Source organism: Oculina patagonica, chromosome 10, assembly GCF_052425735.1.
Source record: "Oculina patagonica isolate OP01 chromosome 10, crgOcupat, whole genome shotgun sequence".
Taxonomy (NCBI): domain Eukaryota; kingdom Metazoa; phylum Cnidaria; class Anthozoa; order Scleractinia; family Oculinidae; genus Oculina; species Oculina patagonica.
The window spans coordinates 18,724,246-18,743,727 of record NC_135767.1 but is presented as its reverse complement, the minus strand read 5'-3'; the positions used below and the strand labels follow the sequence as shown (position 1 = coordinate 18,743,727).

At 40.9% G+C, this 19,482-nt stretch overlaps 2 protein-coding genes across 3 annotated transcripts in view; both read left to right on the top strand.

Moving 5' to 3' along the window:
• The first annotated feature begins 447 nt into the window (after positions 1 to 447).
• Positions 448 to 4,587, top strand: LOC144667314 (uncharacterized). Its single transcript, XM_078528705.1, has 3 exons — positions 448 to 946; positions 1,040 to 2,760; positions 4,555 to 4,587. The coding sequence occupies exons 1-3, from the start codon at positions 448 to 450 to the stop codon at positions 4,585 to 4,587; spliced, it is 2,253 nt and encodes a 750-aa protein (XP_078384831.1).
• A 13,469-nt stretch (positions 4,588 to 18,056) lies between these two features.
• The window catches only part of LOC144629069 (monoacylglycerol lipase ABHD2-like), a 155,964-nt gene continuing 154,538 nt past the window's right edge, over positions 18,057 to 19,482 (top strand). For both annotated transcript variants that reach the window (XM_078487242.1, XM_078487241.1), the window contains exons 1-2: positions 18,057 to 18,222; positions 19,034 to 19,217. In XM_078487242.1, coding sequence (XP_078343368.1) covers positions 18,065 to 18,222; positions 19,034 to 19,217 — 342 coding nt within the window. In that variant the 5' untranslated portion in view covers positions 18,057 to 18,064. The remainder of the gene's footprint in view (positions 18,223 to 19,033; positions 19,218 to 19,482) is intronic.

Sequence of the window (19,482 nt, the reverse complement as noted above, 5' to 3'; positions counted from 1 at the left end):
GTCATTAAGGATATTAAAAGGTTAGCCAAGACGTATGCATGCGCCCATTGCGACGCGAGATTTACACAAGCTTGCAACCTTAAACGCCATTATCAAACTTGCAGCCAAGGAAAAACAATAATTGATTGCCCGGGCAAAAAGGTTGAAGAACCGCAGACAAGCTTTGAGAAGGCTTTCTATCCAAACCATCAAGCTTCCAAAGAATCGCTTCGGTGGCTTGACCAAGAAGCCAAGCGGCGGAAAATTCACATTCACCACGCAATGTGCGGACATGGTGGCGAGCGTTGGGTTGAGCGCGCACCTGTCGACGGGTACGACCCTATTTCCAAAACTGTATTTCAATACCACGGCTGCCACTGGCACGGGTGTCGAAAATGTTACCCGCAAGATCGTAACAAAATCATTGACCGCAACGACCAAACACGCGAAGACAGGTTCAAAGCCACAATGAAACGTACAAGATTGCTACGAAGGGCCGGCTACCGCGTGATCGAGGCTTGGGCGTGCGAAGTAAGGAAAATCGTTGTTGATACACCGCGGGCGCAAACAAAAAGCTACCCGCACGCGATTTTGTACGATTTCGAGGCGTATGGCGACAATAATCAGAGAAAGGAACCAACGCCAACACTCACGATCGAAAACGCACACGTGCCAATCTCGGTAAGCATCGGTGACACCCTTGAAAGAGAGCCCACCCACATCTGTGAAAGAGACCCCGCGGAGCTGGTCCGCAAGTTTATGGAAGAGCTGGAGAGACGCGGAAAAAACATCCGGGCTCAAGTAAGAGCGAAATTCATGCCAAAAGACGTTGGCCTGCTTCCAAAAGCGCAGCGACAAAAAATTGAGGAATGGTGCAACCAGGTACCTGTTGTTGGGTTCAACTCTGGCAGTTACGATCTGAATCTGATCAAAAATAACTTCGCAGACCGCCTTGCTGACACAACGGGCAAAGTCAGAGTGGCAAAAAACTGTAACAAAATCATGTTCTTGCTCACTCAGGGCTTCCGTTTCCTTGACATTATCAACTACCTTGGGCCAGGAACAAGCTATGAAAAGTGGGTTAAGGCATACGGATGTGAGGCTACGAAATCGTGGTTTCCTTATGAGTGGTTTGACTCCCCCGAGAAGCTTGACTACCCAGGGTTGCCGGATTATCTTGCTTGGTATTCAAAGTTGAAAAACTCTTTTGTGCTAAAACTTTCAGAATGGAAAGCTTGTAAAAAACTGTTTCGAGAAAAGGGAATGCGAACTTTTGCAGATTGGCTTCGCTATTACAATAACCTTGATGTGGCTCCCGGCCTAGAAGCTCTAGAAAAAATGAAAGCTTTTTACACTGAAAAGGGTATTGACATCCTAAAAGACGCCGTCAGCATTCCAGGTGTGAGTTTGCATTACCTGCTTCGGGGAGCGGTCGAGAGGGGGGCAGAAATGCACAGCCCGAGCTCACAAGCGTATGATATGCTGAAAGGTGCGGTTGTTGGAGGCCCGAGCATAGTATTTACAAGGTACCACGAAGCTGGAGTCACAAAGATAAGAGACCACCAGTTTGAAAACGCAAAATTTTGCAAAAACATCGTTGGCTACGACGCAAATGCCCTCTATTTGTCAACAATGTTAGAAGACATGCCATGCGGAAAAGAACAACTTTGGTACCATACAGGAATGGAAACATCTGCGGCCTATTATCTTATGCGAAACTTGAAAGGAGAAAACCCCCCTTTATATATACCCGCCGGATGGTTTGGATTTGCGGAAGTTGACATAGAAATTCCAAAAAATTTGTGGAAAAAGTTTGAAGAGATGCCGCCATTCTTTTACAACAAAGAGGTGCCAGCCGAAGCCGTTCCACAACACATGTATGAATACTTGAAAAAAACAAAAAGAAATCGTGGAGATGGTAAAAAGCTCGTTGGTGCCCTTTCTGCCAAAAAAATTCTTTTGTATGCTCCACTGCTGCGCTGGTACGTGGAACACGGGGCAGAGATAACGGCGGTTTACCGAACGATTGACTATCAACCGAAAAAGATCTTCCCCTGGTTTGTAGAACAAGTGACAGAGGCGCGGAGAACAGGTGATGTTGATAAGAGCAAGGCCTTGCTGGCTGACGTGTTTAAGCTGTTAGGAAACAGTGCATACGGGAAGCTGATCGAGGCACTAGAACGGCAAACGAATGTGATATACACCAAAGATGAGAAAGTGGTTGACAGAGCCCTGCGAAGTGCGTATTTTAGTGACTTAGATGAAATCGGGCAAGCGTACGAGTTGGAAAGTCGTAAGCCGCGGATAACGATCAGCAGGCCTTTTCAAGTTGGGATCGCGGTTTACCAGTTGGCAAAGCTGCGCATGCTCAAGTTTTACTATGACTTTTTAGACAAATATTTTGATCGAAAGGACTTTGAGCTAATTCAGATGGACACGGACAGCTGTTACATGGCCATTTTTGCTTCGAAGCTTGAGGACATCGTAAAACCTGAGCTAAAACAAGAATTCGAGACCCAAAAAAAACAATGGCTGGCTTGGGACAAGTGGAGCGGCCGCACCCCTGGTCTCTTTAAGCTTGAGTGTACGGGCAGCCGGATGATTGCGCTCTGCTCAAAGTGTTATTTTATTGAGGAACCCGAGGGTGAAAAAAAGAAGTTCAGCACTAAGGGGATGTCCAAGACGCAAAACGAAATAAGATGGCAAGGATTTAAGGCCACTCTGAATGGTCATAAGGACATGGCAACAAACAGAGGCTTCCGTATGAAGGAAGGAAAAATGGTAACTTACGAGCAGGAAAAACTGGGTTTGAGCGCCTATTACGACAAACGTTGGGTGCTTGAAGATGGAATACATACCGAACCGATTGAATATCACGTTTAGCTGGCATTGACTGGTGGAAGGGCGGTATCAGGAGGTACTACGAGCAGCTCCTCGCGCACAAAGCCACGCTTAGGGCCGTCTTGCAAGTAATACAAAACAGGTTCGTTCGGTTTCATTACAGCTCTTTCAAGCAAAAAGACTTTTAAAGACCAGATTGGATCGGTGGCACGTTTTCCGCCACCTTCTAACTCACCCGGCTGGTACAAATATCTAACATTCACGGAGGAGGGGGAGCTTTTTTTCGCTCTTACCAACAGGCCTCAAATAAGGAGTCGACGGCTTGGCGGCAACGGCTTTTAATTTAATAGCTTCTGAGGGTTTTTTGCCCGTCAGCCGTGTAACTTCGTTGTTCAGAGCGGCAATAACTTCGGGTAGCCTCTTAACCCACGCTGTCGACCGCTGGCCAGATGGCAGGGTCAACTCGACACTGTACTGATAACCAAACAGGCGCTCTGCCAGTGTGCGGTTGAAACGTTCAACAATGGCCTGATCTCTGTGAATGTTAACACGCCCGCGTCGAATAGTTGTTTTTTGATTTTCCATTTCTTTGGTAACAGCGCCCATAAATTCGCGCCCGGGGTCAACTTGCAGCATTTGTGGCCATTTCAGTGCACTACGCCTGTAAATTGCCCGAAAACCTTTTGCAACCTCAGTTGAATCTTTTGAGGTCAAAGGCTCGGCCTCTTTGTAACGGCTGGCAACGTCAACAACAGTCAACGCGTATTTGTAAACTTTTCGCCCTCGCGGCAATCTGTCATGAGGAAGAAAAAGAAGGTCCGCCTGGTGGACCGCGTTGGGAGAAGATACATCAAACTTTGGACGAGGAACGTATCGTGGTGCGGGAAGGTAGATTTGCCAAAAAGCTTGTTTTCCGAGCCACCTTTTTGCAGTATCTTCGGAAACCTTTGCGGCTTTGGCTAATTTTTTTATTGCAGAAATTCCTTTCCAGTATCCTTGAGGGCTGTAGTAACGTGCCTCCAATTTATTATTTTCCATTTGAACTTAAAAGACTTAATATAACATGGAAGAAAAAAAAAATTCGTTGATGGCACTTGTACCCTTGCAGGCTTCAGTGATAATATGACAACGATTTATTATAACTTTGTTAAATCTTTAAGCCTCAAGTGGCTAAAAGACAAAAAACCATTTGTTGATGACCCTTATGGTGTGCTTTACGGGGCAAAACCATTGACAAAAAAAGATATCCAAAATTTCTGTTTGGTTCTTGTTGCGAAAAAGAAAACTTTTGAACCAATCGTTTTTCAAGAACCTCACGGTTTTGAATATCTGGAAGAGACAGAAAGAAGATCGATTTCGCCGGTGCCGAACTTGTCATATTTGAAAACAGTTTTAACAAAAAACCGTATTGTTTGGCAAGATCTATCAAGGCTGCGATTTTTGGCAAACGTGGTGAAAGACTGCCAAAATTATAAAAAAAAAAACATATTAACTACACATGTTTTTTGTATTTTTATTTTAAAAAGCTACCAGATTCTTGGCCAAAAAAAGAAGAAATGATCAAAAAGCTGGAGGAAAATTTGACGAAAAATGAAAAAACGAAAAAAACTGCCGAAAAACATTTTCAAGATTGGTGGGAGCGAGCGCTGTCAGTGTGATTTGAGTAACGCAGTTTTGTTTTTTTCGAAGAGAAGGCACTGTACTTTTTGACGATTTCTTGGTATTCTTCGTCAGAAATTTGTCCGTCTTCAAGGGCCGCAGAAGTGAGAGAGTTGATTGCAAACAGAGTTTCTTCTGCAAGTGAAAGTATTTTTTTGTGTTTTTTCGCTTTTTGCAAGAAAAACTTGACAGTGACGCCCAAAGAAGTTGAAGTGAGAGAAAAAACTGTTGCTATTCCAATCAAAGGCCCGCCAACGACAATGCCGACAGCGGAAAGCGAAGCTGCGAGACCTGAGCCGGTAAGAATCGTCGCGGCACCGCCCGTTAAAGCGCAAGCTGTTTGACAGCGAGTATGCCAGCGCTTGAATTTGGCGGAAGTCTTTTCGTAGTGGGCCTGCTGATTTTCCAAGGTCAGTTTCATTGCCTTGATTTCGGCTCGTCTGTATTGGGTAGCGGTGGCCATTATACTTGAGGGCAAAAAATTTTTTTGATTTAATCGCAATAATGATTAACCCATTTTCCTGTTTTTTTGTTATAAACTGTGGCTGAGCAAGAAGGGTCTTGGTTTTCTGAAGGGTGAGTCCAAAACTTTTTGCTGAAAAACCCCGTTTTGGTGTTGAAAGCGCCCTTTGCTATGTCTCCTGACCAATATTTTTCAAGAAGCTTTTTATCTCCACCGAGAGCTCCTGTTAACAACATGCCGAGATCTTGAGCCTGCTTAAAACCAGGAATTTTCTCACCGACCTTTTTGTTGATCGTTTCACCGACACCCAAGCCGACCTTCTGCTTTGACGCGATAGTGTTTCTTGCCAAAGTGTGCCCCCACTGGCGCTTGTTTTTGGGAATTGCATCAAGCGCCTTCACCATTTTTCTGTCTGCTGCATGTTTGCAACCTTTCACGTCTTTTTTTCCTTCGCACACGGAATAATCAACGTCGTGTTGCATCGCGACTGCGTCTGTCGCCCCGGTAGGCTTCTGCATGATTTTCAATATCTTTCCGGTCTTCGGATCGTATGTAAGCTGCTTTTCAAGAGGATTGTAGGGACCAGTGTAGTTGTGACCTGGTAGAGTCCAACCTTTTTTTGGTTTTGGTAGCTTGCCGATGGCTTTGTGAATGTCAACGCCTGCCCCCGTTTTGTTTGAAACGAATCTTGTTTTCGTTATTCCGCAACTGGCGCATTTCACTTTTAACATTTTTCGGCCATTTTTTGTCATCTCGATTTTTTCGCTTCCCTCCACATTGGGAGTGAACTGTCTTTCTTTTACGCAATAGACTTTCATTTATATACCTGTAGAAAAAATTTCTGTTTTTTGCTTGGCTTTCCAAGCGCCTTTAGGAGTCCAAAAACCTTTTACCGGGTCATAACGAACAACCTTTTTTATGCCGCAACTGATGCATTTTGCTTCAAGAATTTTTTGACCTTCGATGTTTATCGCAGTTCTTTTGGTATAAGGCTCGTTGTAAGTGCAACGCCTTTCTTTCACGCAGTAAACTTTTTGAATTTCCATTTATTTTTTTTTTGTCTTTTTTTGTTTAATTTATGTTCTTCGAAAATATTTGACATTGTCGCTCACTCCTTTGAATGCTTGCCCCGCAAGTTTCGCAGCTGCCGTTGCAAACGAGGGAGAGGGGCCAGACAAAAACATGCTTGCTCCCTCAGCGATTTTGTCAACCAAGCGTGTCTTGTGCCTCGCTAAAGCGCCTCCTTGGCTCTGGCTTTTCGAAAGGAACCTTGTTTTTGTGATGCCGCAACTTACACATTTGGCTTTTAACATTTTTCGGGCATTTTTGGTAATTACCACTTTTTCACTGCCAGGCACGTTGGGGGTAAACTTTCTTTCTTTAACGCAATACACCTTCATTTTATACTTGATGCAAAAAATACTTTTTGACCACAGCCTCGTTTTTCAACAAATCGCCAGAAAACATTTCAAGAATTTTCTTAAACGACCGCCCTTTGTTTCGTTCGTTTAAAAAAAGCAAACAGTAGTAACCGCACCGCACGCTTTTTTCCCACTGAAGCTGGTTGTCGTTTCGCAAAAAGCTCTTTTTTCCTTCTAGAACAAGCTCATTTTCCCATTCTGCGGGTGGAGGCAAACCGAAAGAGTCAAAGTACTCATAGCTTTCTTTTTCGCTTTTTTTAAAGCAACAAACCCAATGGGTACCAAGGCCGCCCAAGTCGTCCATGTTGATTATGCAGGGAGAGTGATTTTTTGGCAAAAATTCGTTTCTTGAAAAAACACCTTTTATCGGGATTTTGAGTTGATCACACCACGCAAACAGGTCAAAATCAGTTAAAGGGACGTCTTTAAAATTCATTTTTTTTCTCCCCAAGTTCCAATGAATGGAGGCGGCCGCCGCATCACATTTGCAAGCGCAGGCGCAGGCTGGACCCTCATACCATTGCCACCTTTTGGCGGTTTTACCTGCAACCCTTTGCCAAGAACCGCGGTTTTGATGATTTTAACTGTGTTTTTTATCTGCGTTTTGCTCATTTTCAGATCAACCCCTTTTTTTTCGATGATTGCTTTTTTAATTTTTTCAATTTGCCGCAAGGTCAGATGCAAAGAGTCTCTCCTTTCAATAATGTCTTCGTACTTCAGTCGTAGCGTGACTGATGTTTTGTTTAAAAATGCCTTGGTAAGACTGTGTTTTTGTCCCTCAGAAAGCGCGACCTTGAGTGGGTAGTAAGAAGACATCTTATATATATTTTGTAAAAAATTTAAACAATAACCAGTTCGTTGCCCACCTGCTTCAGAACCATTTCGCTTTCGTACATAATTGCGGCAAATATCGTGTAATCCTGGGCATTTGCAGCCTCATTTAGCCTGTAGTGAAAAATCAGCTGCTTTGGGTCGTTCGTCAGGTTATCTTTGTTTTCTCGAAGGTCAAAGTAAAGCAAAGGGTAAAGTGTGTTATAGTTGGTCGGCTGTAGCTGGACTCCTGTATTATAATCATTCGTTCGGTAACGGTAATTCATCACATCGTTGAGGATTCGCAGCTTGAAATTTTCGTCATACTCCAGCTCAGGATAAAACTTGGAAGTGCCGTACTGCAGCCTGCAAGTAGCAAGCTTTGCTGAGTCATCTCCGTCAATGTTAAAAGTGTCAAAAAAGTACGGGTTCTGGGTAAGAGTGTTTACCCTTCGGATCTGCTGGATAAAGATGAAAACATGCTTTGCGTTTTTAATTCCAGGACTTATCTGCCAAGTTCCAAAAGCCGTGCGTTGGCTGGTGCTGGGCTCCACCATTTCACTCATGTAAGTCCACTTTCTTGGTTTTAAAAAGTCTTCATTAGCAAGCATTTGCCCTTCACTCGTAAACCGAAGCAATGGAACCCACAGCTCAAGAGTTCTTACAACAATTCGCCTGTTCGTACCGTCGTTTTGCCAAATCAGTTCTGCATCAGACTGAAGTTGTATTTCAAGCTCAAGCGGCATTGGCGGCAAAAGCTTGTCACTGAGCTCTTCAAAAAAAGAGTACCTGTTCAGAGGAATGATAGTGTTTACTGTTAAACCCGCTTGGGCTAACAGCCCCCTTTGTCGACTTCCAAGATTTGTTGAGGCTGCTGCTGTAGCATCACTGTTGCTCGTATCAAGATACCAAAACTGGCTTTTGGCAACACTTCTGGAATAGTCATCGGAAAAATCCAACAAGTTTTTGATAAATATCAGCTTGTGAGCGTTGTCAACGTTATAAAGCGGTTTTCCCGCAGATTTTACCACAAGTTTATTTATTAAAGAAAAAGATCCATTAATCGGCGCTGAACGTGTGTCTCCTGCAACAGCAGCCCCATCTGCGGTTGCTTCAAATGTAAAATCTGCACGGATGTAAGCGTTGTACCAGTCGAACCAGTTGTCTCTGTCAGTCACAGAAAATTTGTAGCCACTTTTTACCTGTAGCTGATTGTTTCCAGGAATTGTTATGGGCTTGTCTAACCCAAATCTCATGAACTCAGTCTTTTCCAAAAACTTTCCGCTTCTAAACATCGCTCTCAAAACCAGGTGTATATATTATCCACAAAAAAATTAATTTTCTGAAATGATTCGGTTCACCTTCATCTTTGCTTCTTCTCTTTTCAAAATATTTTTAAGCTTTTGTTTTGAAGTTTGGTTGAGTCCTTTCTCCATAGTTGCTTCTTTTTTTTTCAAAATATTTTCAAGCTTTTGTCTCGAAGTTTGGTTGAGTCCTTTCTCCATAGTTGCTTCTTTTTTTTTCAAAATATTTTCAAGCTTTTGTCTCGAAGTTTGGTTAAGTCCTTTCTTCACAGTTGATTTTTTTTTGAGAATCAGGTGAAAAAGTTTTTTTTCTTTTCAAAACTTGCTGAATTTTTTCCGCGCCTCGCTCTGCAACTTTTTTGGTAGTTTCAACTGCTTTTTCAGCAGCTTTTTCAGCGACTTTTTCTGCAGCTTTTTTTGCCGCCTCTTCAGCCTTTTTTTTCCCACTTTTTGCAAATCGTTTACCAATAGTCAGTAAAGTGTCTCTTACGACCCCGGTTCCTTTGTGCCGATATCTGTAGTGACCTCTGTCGTAAAACCTCGTCCATTCGCTTGGGTGGTTCATCCTATACTTTTCTCAAAAAATCATTTTTCCTCTTCGATCAAAATGCTCAAAGCGACAGGTTGATCGTTTAAAAAAAGATCATTTCCAAGTCCGTCACTAATTCTGATTCTTATCGAGTTAATTCGGGATTTGTTAACTGGATGCCACAAGGGTCGAAGGGGCTCCTTCTCAAATGGATAAGATATTTGATGAGTCGATGTTGACAACGTGTACAAAACATCGTTTTCAATGTTGGCAACAGCTCTTGAAACGAGGTCGCAATGAACATAAATCCAGTCAACCCCTCTTGTCAAGTTTGGAACATGATCGCCAACGTTATTTATGTCGTTCAAGATTTTTTTTTCAAATCCAATAAGATCTGAAAAATCACCCTCTCTTAAATCAAGCTCGTAATCTTTGGCAATCAAAATTGTGACTCTGTATGTTGTGGTATAAAAATAAAGTTCAAAAATGTTTTTTGAATCATCAGTTTTTCCTGTAAAAGTTTGAAAAGCGTCGTTCAGGTCTTTGTAATCATACATTCCATCAGGAATAGTAACATCAGTCCAGTCTGACTCACTTTTTTTCTTCCATTTAAATTTGTTATTTTTATATTTTTCTGAAACATTGTACCAAGAATAGCTCATTGTTACAAGCTTGTTCATTGCCGCTTTGTACCTTTTTGAAGGGTCTAAATCAAATGGGGGGTCAAAGTGAATTGTAAAGTCATGAGGTTCATTTCTTGCATCATTTTTTTTTGCAGTCGCAGAGTTAAGCTCAATGCTAAGTTGATTCATCGTATATACTTATGTAAAATTTTTTTGCTTCTTTTGTTGTCAGCGCTTTTTGTTTTGTTAACATTTGCAGCAATAAAACTATTTGTCTGCGCAACTTTTTTGAAGTGTTTCCTGCCTCAATTGAACCGAGGCTTATATAAAGCCTGTCAACAAGAGCGTTTACATCAACAACACCACTCCCCTCTTGATCGGGTGGTTCTTTTTCAAAAACCGAAGAAGATTTTGCTTTCTTTTCTCCCCTTCTTTTTAAAATTTCGTCTTCCTCTTTTTCTAAGGCTGAATAAGTGTAACCGTAGTATTTTGACGTCTTGCTTTTCACAACATAGTCGGGATTGCCTTTATTTACTTTCAGCATTCTGCGTATGTTCGCCAGGTCAGTTGATTCTGATCCCTCGATTCCTGGTTGTTGTGGTGTTCCCCATTTGGCTCGTTCAACCGGCTGAGACAAATCTTGCGAGGGTGTAGCATCTCCATTTTTTGCATCATCACCCCCTTCTGCATCATCATCACCTTCTGCATCATCATCATCATCTTCCTTTTCCGCAAGAGTGGGAACCGGTGATGATGTTGGTGTTGGTGGTGGTGTTGATTCGGGGGTGTCGTCTTCGAAATCTTGGTCAGATTCCACCATCGAATAGTCAGGCACTTCTGGTGACGGCGGCGGAGTTGTCGGGGGCGTTTCTTCATCTGGCATAAAATTTTCACCAAAAGGGTAGTTAAAGTCAAAATCATCCAGGTTATAGTCTGGCCCTTCTTCAGCATCAGTTTTTTTTCGTTCATCCGTTTGCGCTGTAAAGGCGCGGTCAAACCTTCGTGTCAGCGGTTTAAATACCTCCTCACCTGAAAGCTGTCCAAATTTTTTTTCAATCGCTTTGTTTTTCATTGCAGTAAGTATTTTTTCATTTTGCTGCTCAACAGCGGCCTTTTTTTCAGCAAGTGTTCGCCATTTTTTCATCGACATCTTTTTGCGTATATATATAACGACTAAAAAATGAAGATTCCGAATTACGATCCTGAGTTTTATTCGCAAAGTGCTTTCAAACAGGGGCATACAAGCATGCCATCTGACACTTTTCGCATGCTTATTTGTGGTCCAAGCAACTCTGGAAAAACAAACACTCTTTTACACATGCTTTATGAGCTTTTGGTTTACGACAAAATTTATCTTTGCGCAAAAAACCTTCATCAAGAAAAGTATCAGTTGATTCTTGACGATTTTGAAAAAAGAGTCAATCCTGAAACTGGTTATGAAGTTATCGAGGCAACCAACACCGTTATTCCCCTTGAAGAACTCACAGATGACAACCAAAAAATTGTCATATTTGATGACATGGTTTGTGAAAGCAATCAAAACGAAATCATCAATTACTTTATAAACGGAAGGCATCGTCAATGCAGCGTCATTTATCTTTCTCAATGTTTTTTCAAAGTGCCGAAAAATATTCGTGACAACTGCAGCCATTTTTGTATTTTTTCTTTTCTTCCAAGAGAAAATAATCGTATTGCTGATGAGCTTGGCATAGACAGAAATCAGCTTAATCAAGCAACAGAAAAAAAAATTCTCTTTTTTGTATCACGACAGGCCAAAAAAAACTACGAAAAAAAATTTTGACGAATATATATAATGGGTGCTTTCAACGGAGACACAGGTCATCCTTCAGACAGCTCTTCAACAACTGGCCCTCCCGGCCCCCCTGGCCCAAGAGGTTCGATTGGCCCTGCGGAGCATAAAGGCGACACTGGCCCCCAAGGCCCCCAAGGTCCTACTGGTCCTGCTGGTCCACAAGGTTCTCGCGGTCCTACTGGCCCCGCTGGCCCGAAAGGCGACACTGGTCCTCAAGGTCCCCAAGGCCCAACTGGCTCAAGAGGTTTCGTTGGTCAAAAAGGCGATAAAGGTGACAGCGGCCCAACTGGCTCTACTGGTCCTGCCGGTCCACAAGGGCCCCAAGGTGCAACTGGCCCTGCTGGTTCCGTTGGTGCAACTGGTCCTGCTGGTCCTGCGGGTCCAAAAGGTGAAACAGGTCCAACGGGGCCCTCTGGTGCCACTGGGCCTGCTGGACATACTGGGCCTGCTGGAACAAAAGGGCCAAAAGGAGATGCCGGTCCAACTGGTCCTACTGGTCCACAAGGTCCCGCTGGCCTAAAAGGTGACCCTGGACAAATGGGTGTTGTCAATCAAAATTTAGTAATGAACGACCATTCAATCAAACAGCTTGCTAATCCTGTCGGTGACCAAGACGCAGTAAACTTAGTTTCAATGCAAAATTATGTTTCAACTCACTCAATTTCTTCAGGAGTAAACGAAAATTTGTTTTCACATTTGTTTTTTTCTGCATTTTCTTTTCAAGGTGTTAAAAATGTTAACTCATTAGCAGTTATTGATGATTTTAACTCTGGTGTTCACTTACTCAAAAAAAGCGCTTTTCGTTTTAATTTAGTAAAATCTGGAAACGGTTTTAATTCAAGGTTTAAAATCGGTTTAACTGGGCTGCCCTCTGGAGATTACACTCTTTGCGTTGAGTTTTTCTTTCCTAAAAGTGATCTTAACTGGAGTTTAAGTGCAACTTCTCCTTTTGGAAGTAACACTGTTAATTATCATACAAAAAGATTTAACAATCACACGCTAAAATATACGAGAACAATCATTAACTCACAAAAAAATCCGTCAAACAGTGACGATAAACTTTTTATTGACATAACCAATCCGGGTTACTCGGGGTCACAAGCAAGTGAGCAAGCTTATTTAATTGTTTATGGTGTAAAGGGTTATCAAGCGGACGTGCCAAGCGATGTTTTTGAAAAACCTTTTATTATTTCTTCTGGAGACATGGTGCTTGAAACGAATATTGATATGAATGGGTTTGAGTTAAAAAACTATTTTCCAAAAATATTGAATTTTGTCATAAACGGTTTTTATGATGGAACCGATGGTACAATTACTCTTGGGGGGGTTTTCACCCAAGTTCTGTTGTTTTTTATTCGGTTAAATTTAATTTTAATTTAAATTACTTTATTATGCCCGTTGATGGAAGAATTGAAGAATGGCAGTTTCTTATTTTAAGTAAAAAAGATGATAATGTTGTAAATGATGAAGTACAGGTGGCGATCAAGGTTCAAACAGAAAATGGTGGAAGGGGGTCAGCCACACGCAGTCCAACCGTTTCTAATTTCCAAAAACAGGACCTTGTTTCATTAGAAGCATCAAAAGGAGACAAAATTTCGGCCGCAATTTCAAATAAAAACGGAGCAATAAATACAAAAACAGGTTTGTTAAATTTAATAATTTTTGGTAAATATTAAGATGTACAAAAAAAAAACAGTTTTAAAAGAGTCAATTTCCTGTCAAGAGGTTTGCGACAAGCTCTTTGTCAAAAGTTTTCAACTGTGCGATCGCCTCTTCTGACAATAAAATCACTGTTTGATTGTTTTCTTTAGCAATTTTATTATGTTGAAAAGTTTGTAAAGGGGGTCCAATAAACCTTTTAACTTTTTTTTTCCCACTTGTTATCAAAACTCCTTTTCTTCCTCGGCCCATCTTTGTGTATATTCCAATGTCTGCAAATGTTCAATTGGAATTCCTGCTTGCTCGCCCTCTCCCTCCTCACCCCCGCTCCCCTTTTTTTTGTTAATTGAAGTTCATATTTTTTTCTTTAGCGTTTAGAGATTCTACACGCCAGTAGTCTTCCTCTATAATATCTGCACAACATTTGTGAATTTGTCCGTGATAGAGCCCTGAGAAGTGCTTTCTAACCGGGATTGAGTCATAAAATTCCTCTTTTGTGAAACTTTTGTCGCAATACAGGCAAATTGTTGCTTCTGAAGAATAACTTTTTGTCGCCATGTACTCATTAGTTGCATTTGTTCAATTGACATGAAGCCGCGAGCGGCATGCAAATTTGTGCGTGGGTGCCGGGGTTTACCCGAATGATATTTTTAGACGTTAGTAAGTTGTTTTCATTCCTGTGTGCTTAAAATCTGAGTTCTAAGCACTCTGGAATGAAAAATCTATTGTTTTACACGTGCACAACTATTGTTCTTTTGATTTAATGCACGTGATATCAATTATGACCCCTTGCCGTCTAATTCAGTGTGGTATTTGTCGAATTACGTTGAGAGCGTGACAGTCACGGGCTTGTTTAAACATGTCAAGGGCTTGCCTGAACATGGTATGCAAATTTTGTTTTTTTCCGCGTGGGTAAACAAAGTTGGGGAATTTACCGTGACTCATTAACACTTGCCAAAAAAACGAACTCCAGCTGCAATAAAAGCGTCTAATTCGTGGTGGTATTTGTTGACTTCCCTCTATACTACTGTCAGTTTAGCCGTCATTAGCTACAGCCCTGTCAGAGGGTTAACCGTTAGCCGTAAAACGGCCAGAAATTTAGCCGTTAGGCGTAAAAAATGAAAACTTTTAACCGTCAGCCGTAAAACGGCCAGCAATTTAGCCGTTAGGCGTAAAAATGGAAAATTTTAACCGTTAGCCGTAAAACGGCCAGAAATTTAGCCGTTAGGCGTAAAAAATGGAAAATTTTAACCGTTAGCCGTAAAATGTGTTAACCGTAAAAATCGATCAGTGATTATAAATAACCCAACCTAGCTCACTTCATCGTCCCAAAAATGGTCCAAAGACCTAAAATACGTTTTTCAATAATGGAAATTGATTTTTAACTATTAAAAACAATGAAAATTAACTTTTAACTTCTGTTAACCGTAATGGAAATAAATTAAGCGTTAGCCGTAAAAAGGCCAAAATTTTAACCGTTAACCGTAAAAGCCACCACCCATTGAGACCCTCCTGTCAGACACGACATGGACAACTTATTTACAACTGGTTCTGAAACATAATAACGCAATACATAGATGCTATAAGATCATATTCACGATAGCCGCCATGATGGTTTTCATATTATAGTGGAAATTAGCTGTTTTCTGCCAGGGGGCAAACATTGAAAAGATACCGTTTTACCGAAAAACGGCTCGTCGAAAAAGTGAACTATCTGCCAATATAAGTTTTGAACCTTTAAGCTTAACGCAGAGTATTTCCACCTCCTTCATTGTAAACACAGTCTTCTGCGGTGCACTGAGCAAGTGAGGTGTATTACGCTAATTTAGTAAAATTGTACATTAATAATTGTGAGTCAATTATCACGGTACATTGTACGAGTTAATATAGAAAATCAAGCACAGGGGTGTATGCAAAACAGGCCTCCTTCGGCTCACTGATTTACTCAGTTAGCTTCAGTGACCATGGTATAAAACCCTGGATAAAAAAAAAAAATAAGTTATTCTATCACATAATGCATTTAAAAATGTTTACACTGTTTCATTGTATTTAAACCTTGTGAATTTAAGAGACCTTTAGTTAGTGTAATGTCTTTTCAAGGGTCTGAATGCATGGGTTTATCTGATGACTGATTGGTCAAAATCTTACATAACTGTCAGCTTAATGATAACACGTTTTTTGACTGATAGGTGTGATCGGAGATTTGCAAAATTTACTGCTAGTTGTGAAATTGGTTAAAATTTTAACTAATAGAAAATTGAAATGATTAATAAGGTTCCAGCGCCCGCTTCTAGGCGCTATTGTAATGTAACGTCGACCATTAATAAGAATATCAATTGCGTTATATACCGCACAATAAAGGGCGATATCACGACTGGAATGTTCGTTCTTGATTGATAAATATTGTCATCTACAGGGGAAATGCAATTATAAAATAACTTTACTAGTCAACATAAAAACTAACAGTTGCCCTTGAGGTGGGGAAAGGAGGGGGGAGGAGGGCGCGGGCCCGGGAGTAAACGGGAAGGTGGCGGGAGAGCAGAGGGCGGGAAGCTTGATTCCCAGGGTGACGGGAAGCGTTAGAAATGGGAGAAAAATTTCGCAACATTTCGTTATACAGTTGAACCCCGCTTATTCGAACTCGGTTATTTTGAATTCCCAGTTATTTCGAACTAAAACCCATTTCTCTTGGATTTTCCCCTTCAGTCATTTACTCATTACTATCAGCTATTTCGAACTCCCGCTATTTCGAACTATTTTTTGTTTCCCTTGACGGTTCGAAATAACGGGGTTCAACTGTTAGTCCATCAGCTAGTGGGGTTGTATGGCTCACTTAAGGGGAACAAACGAAACTTGTCTAATATTACTCTTTGACTATTAAGCATCATAACAATGTGTGATAGCAAGGATAAAACGGTAGCTTTCACTGTGTAAATCGAATTTAAAATTTGCTCTCATATCCTTCTTTTGGCCGCCATCTTGGATTTTAAAACAAAAATCTTTAATTTTTTTTATTCGTTCTTAAATACTTACTGATTTTTTGCTTAGATATATATTTGAGAGGTACTACATATTCGGGACATTATTTTAGCATTGTTTACGGTAATAAAAGCAAAGTACGCAATAAATGAGGTCGCAATGTCCGCCATTTTGTTTTTCAGCTCGTTTTCCTTTTGCTCCTCAATCATCTAAAATAACAAAATTACCATAAAGGCGTTCCATCGCAATGCTACGTTTTTTCAAGTATACTACACCATTAATCAGTATACCCCAAATCAGATTACATAGCTACGTCCACGCATAAGGTTAGAATAGGGCTCAGTTAAGAGATTGTTGAGTACAGAACAGACAGAATCGCCACACTCGTATAAAGTCCTCCTTCACTGCTGCTATGCTTCTGTCAACTCTTCTGGAGCGGTGAAGGAATTACCGAAAGGGAATCAGTAGCTCTTCTCTAGATTGTGGCTTGAAAATTTCCTCTTGTAACATTGAGTTCGGTTAGTGGAGATGCCTCGCGTGGTGGGAGAACCTCTGGCTTTACTTTCTCGGGCGCCGTTCACTTTTCTCTGGCTTCACTTTCCCTGGCGCCGTGAATCTCATAGCACAACACATCCACACTCTGACACGTCTTCTCGTACAGCTGATAAACTTATGCTTTCGTATCTTTAATGATCACCTCGGATACTGCAACTCCTCCCCGCTAATCGCCATAGCTCGGACGTACGTTTCGTACGTTAGCAAAGCTCCACTTCTCTGGTCTTCGCACCTCTTCCCTCTTTTTTAAAGTACTTTGCATGTCCGTGGGACCATATGTTTGAAATAAAGGGCTGGGTTGGAAAATGACGATTGTTTTTTAGGGGGATTTATTCAAGACACTTGAATGGCAATGGTATTTTATCTACGCGCTCTCTTTTCTTCGTGAAATAATTTTTAAATCTGCACTTTTTGCTTTATTTTGTGGTACAAACAGTCATATTGTGAACAATAATCAGCCGTGGCGACGTCACATATGACATCACGTTGTTGTTTTTGAAACACTAAAATGAACGAAATCATGTTGTTAGTTCCAATAAGTTTTAAATTTGCGTTTGAAAGCGATTCGTTTACGTTAAAAGAATGCAGGCAGCTTTGTAGCTTTTTCACCCCAAAAATCCAAGATGGCGGCCAAATTAAGAAGCGTATAGGGGAGCCAATTTAAAATTCGATTTATAAGTGAAAGCTACCGTTCCAACCTTGCTATCATACATTTTTGTGATACTCAATAGGCAAGGATTAAGATAAGACATGTTTCGTTTGTTCCCCGAAAGTGAGCCATGAACCCAAATTTTCGGATCTCAGCTGATGGACTATGTGTTTTGCAACAGAAATAGGACAAAGAGGAGGGACCCACAACGGAAAGTGGCGGGCAGCGGGAGTAAACGGAGCCTGACGCTGGAGTAAGAGGAACGGGAAATGGGAGGTTCAGACCTTCCTGCCCCCCTCCCCCCAGTACCCCCCCCCCCCCCCCGCACTACCACCATGAGGGTTCTCTTTCTTGGACTTTGAACTGAGTGCAAACAAATATCTGAACTTTATATTCGATTTTTATCGTCATTATTACTCACCAAAAATTTCTTTTGTCTCAATAATATTGACATGATTTGGTAACGGGACTTCGCGTCGTCCAATTCGGGCTTGCTTGACAAATCAGACTCGGTAGACTCAGTCGCTTTGAGTCAGTAAGAATTTCGTTCAGAACCCGCTATCTGGTAAACGGATTGTTCACTCATTCGTATTACCATGATAATTATCAATGGTAATTGTTTGCTCGATCGTTTCAAATGTCCGAAATTAATTTTTTTGGACAGAACTTCCAATATGGCTTTCTCTCATTGCGTTACATGTTCGTGTATTGCGTGACTATATGGCCCGCTATATGGCGCATGTATTCTGGAGCATTTCCGCATCACGGGAGTCTTCGGTAATGGCGAATCTTGTTGTTTTGGCTTTTGTAGTTGTGGTTGTGTTTTTGCTGGTTCGCGTCCTTAATCTGACAGATTCGCCTCGTACTCCAAAGATTTTTGCGTCTAAGCATCCATTTATAAACACAATCCTGAAATCGTGTCCCATTTTGTTCGAAAGGTACGTATATTTTAAATTAATTTTACGCTGTTAGCTGTCTAATGTTGTTATTAAAGAATGTTGTTATTAAGCTTTATGAAGAAGCCTTTTGCGTTCGAAGCAATATTCCGCCCAGCTATTCATTGTAGTGTTTTTCTTTCCATGTTGTAATGTTTAAAATATAAGAAATACAACCTTTTATTTACATACTTAACACACGCACGATCGTATCGATTTCGCTTACATAATTTGTTAAATTACATATTAAGCTTTTTATATATACTCGTAAGTAGCCTTTACTTTAATCAGTGTTATATCTGAGAAATAATGAAATTTGTATAGTATTCATTCTCGTATGCGATACAAAAAAGAACGCTGTAATTTTTTAATAATTTAGGCGTCCAGCTTTTTTAAAAGGCACTTACAATAATGCATTACTACAAATTATGCACTGCCGCACTGCTGTAATTAATTATTAACAAGTAATTACTTATTACACAAAGGACTGTGCATTCATTTATTTTTTGTTTTGTCTTTGCTTGCATGAAGCTTAGCCAAGCTTTTGTGAGGGTACAATTTTATTTTCAAATTTGTGGCTTGCAATTTTATCGCAATAATCAGTAAATTCACTTTGTCTGTGGCGATCGGTAGACGTAATTTCAATAGAATGATTCATCCGATCTGAGATTTTTTAAACACTTAACCCCTTCCGCGCGCTTACACTCCATTGTTAAGAAATTAAAGATTGGATGGCGTATTCAAACATGCCTAGCTTTTACAGGGGCCATATATTTGCAAGTTCATACTACAGTATTTATTTTCTGACCCACAGATATTGTCCCCCAGTTATTTGGGGAAAGAGTGGCCATTTCCAAACACTTGTAGCAGGCTTTTTTGGTCGACGTTCTCCTCCAGAACTGAAAGGAACATTACACGGCACTCAACTCGGTGATGGTACAGTTGTGACATATGAGATTTATCAACCTGACCAAAGTTCACCTTCAGTTGATAAACAGGTATGCATTAAGTTTATTAATTGTCCCTTCTCTGACTCTTTTTGCTATGCAGCCAGGGAGATGATTAGCATGAAAACAGTACTTGTTTCAGTTTCTACAGTATGGTCAAGTTCTGTGAATTTTATTATATTAAGATGGTTTCCGCCCAACATTCGAGCAAAACAGGCAAAAATAAAGTTACTAAAAAGATCTCTTAGCATGGTAACAGTTTAAGTACAGCTAACAAAAACCTGCCAAAAATTTAGCACTCAAGCTGACCCCGCGA

Bases quoted from the DNA above. Each gene is read 5' to 3' on its own strand.
- LOC144667314 (XM_078528705.1), top strand. From the start codon at position 448: ATGAAACGTACAAGATTGCTACGAAGGGCCGGCTACCGCGTGATCGAG. The intron at 947-1,039 runs GCAAAGTCAGAG...ACCTTGGGCCAG, and splicing joins CCGCCTTGCTGACACAACGG to GAACAAGCTATGAAAAGTGG. The intron at 2,761-4,554 runs GTAACTTACGAG...ATTCTTCGTCAG, and splicing joins GTATGAAGGAAGGAAAAATG to AAATTTGTCCGTCTTCAAGG.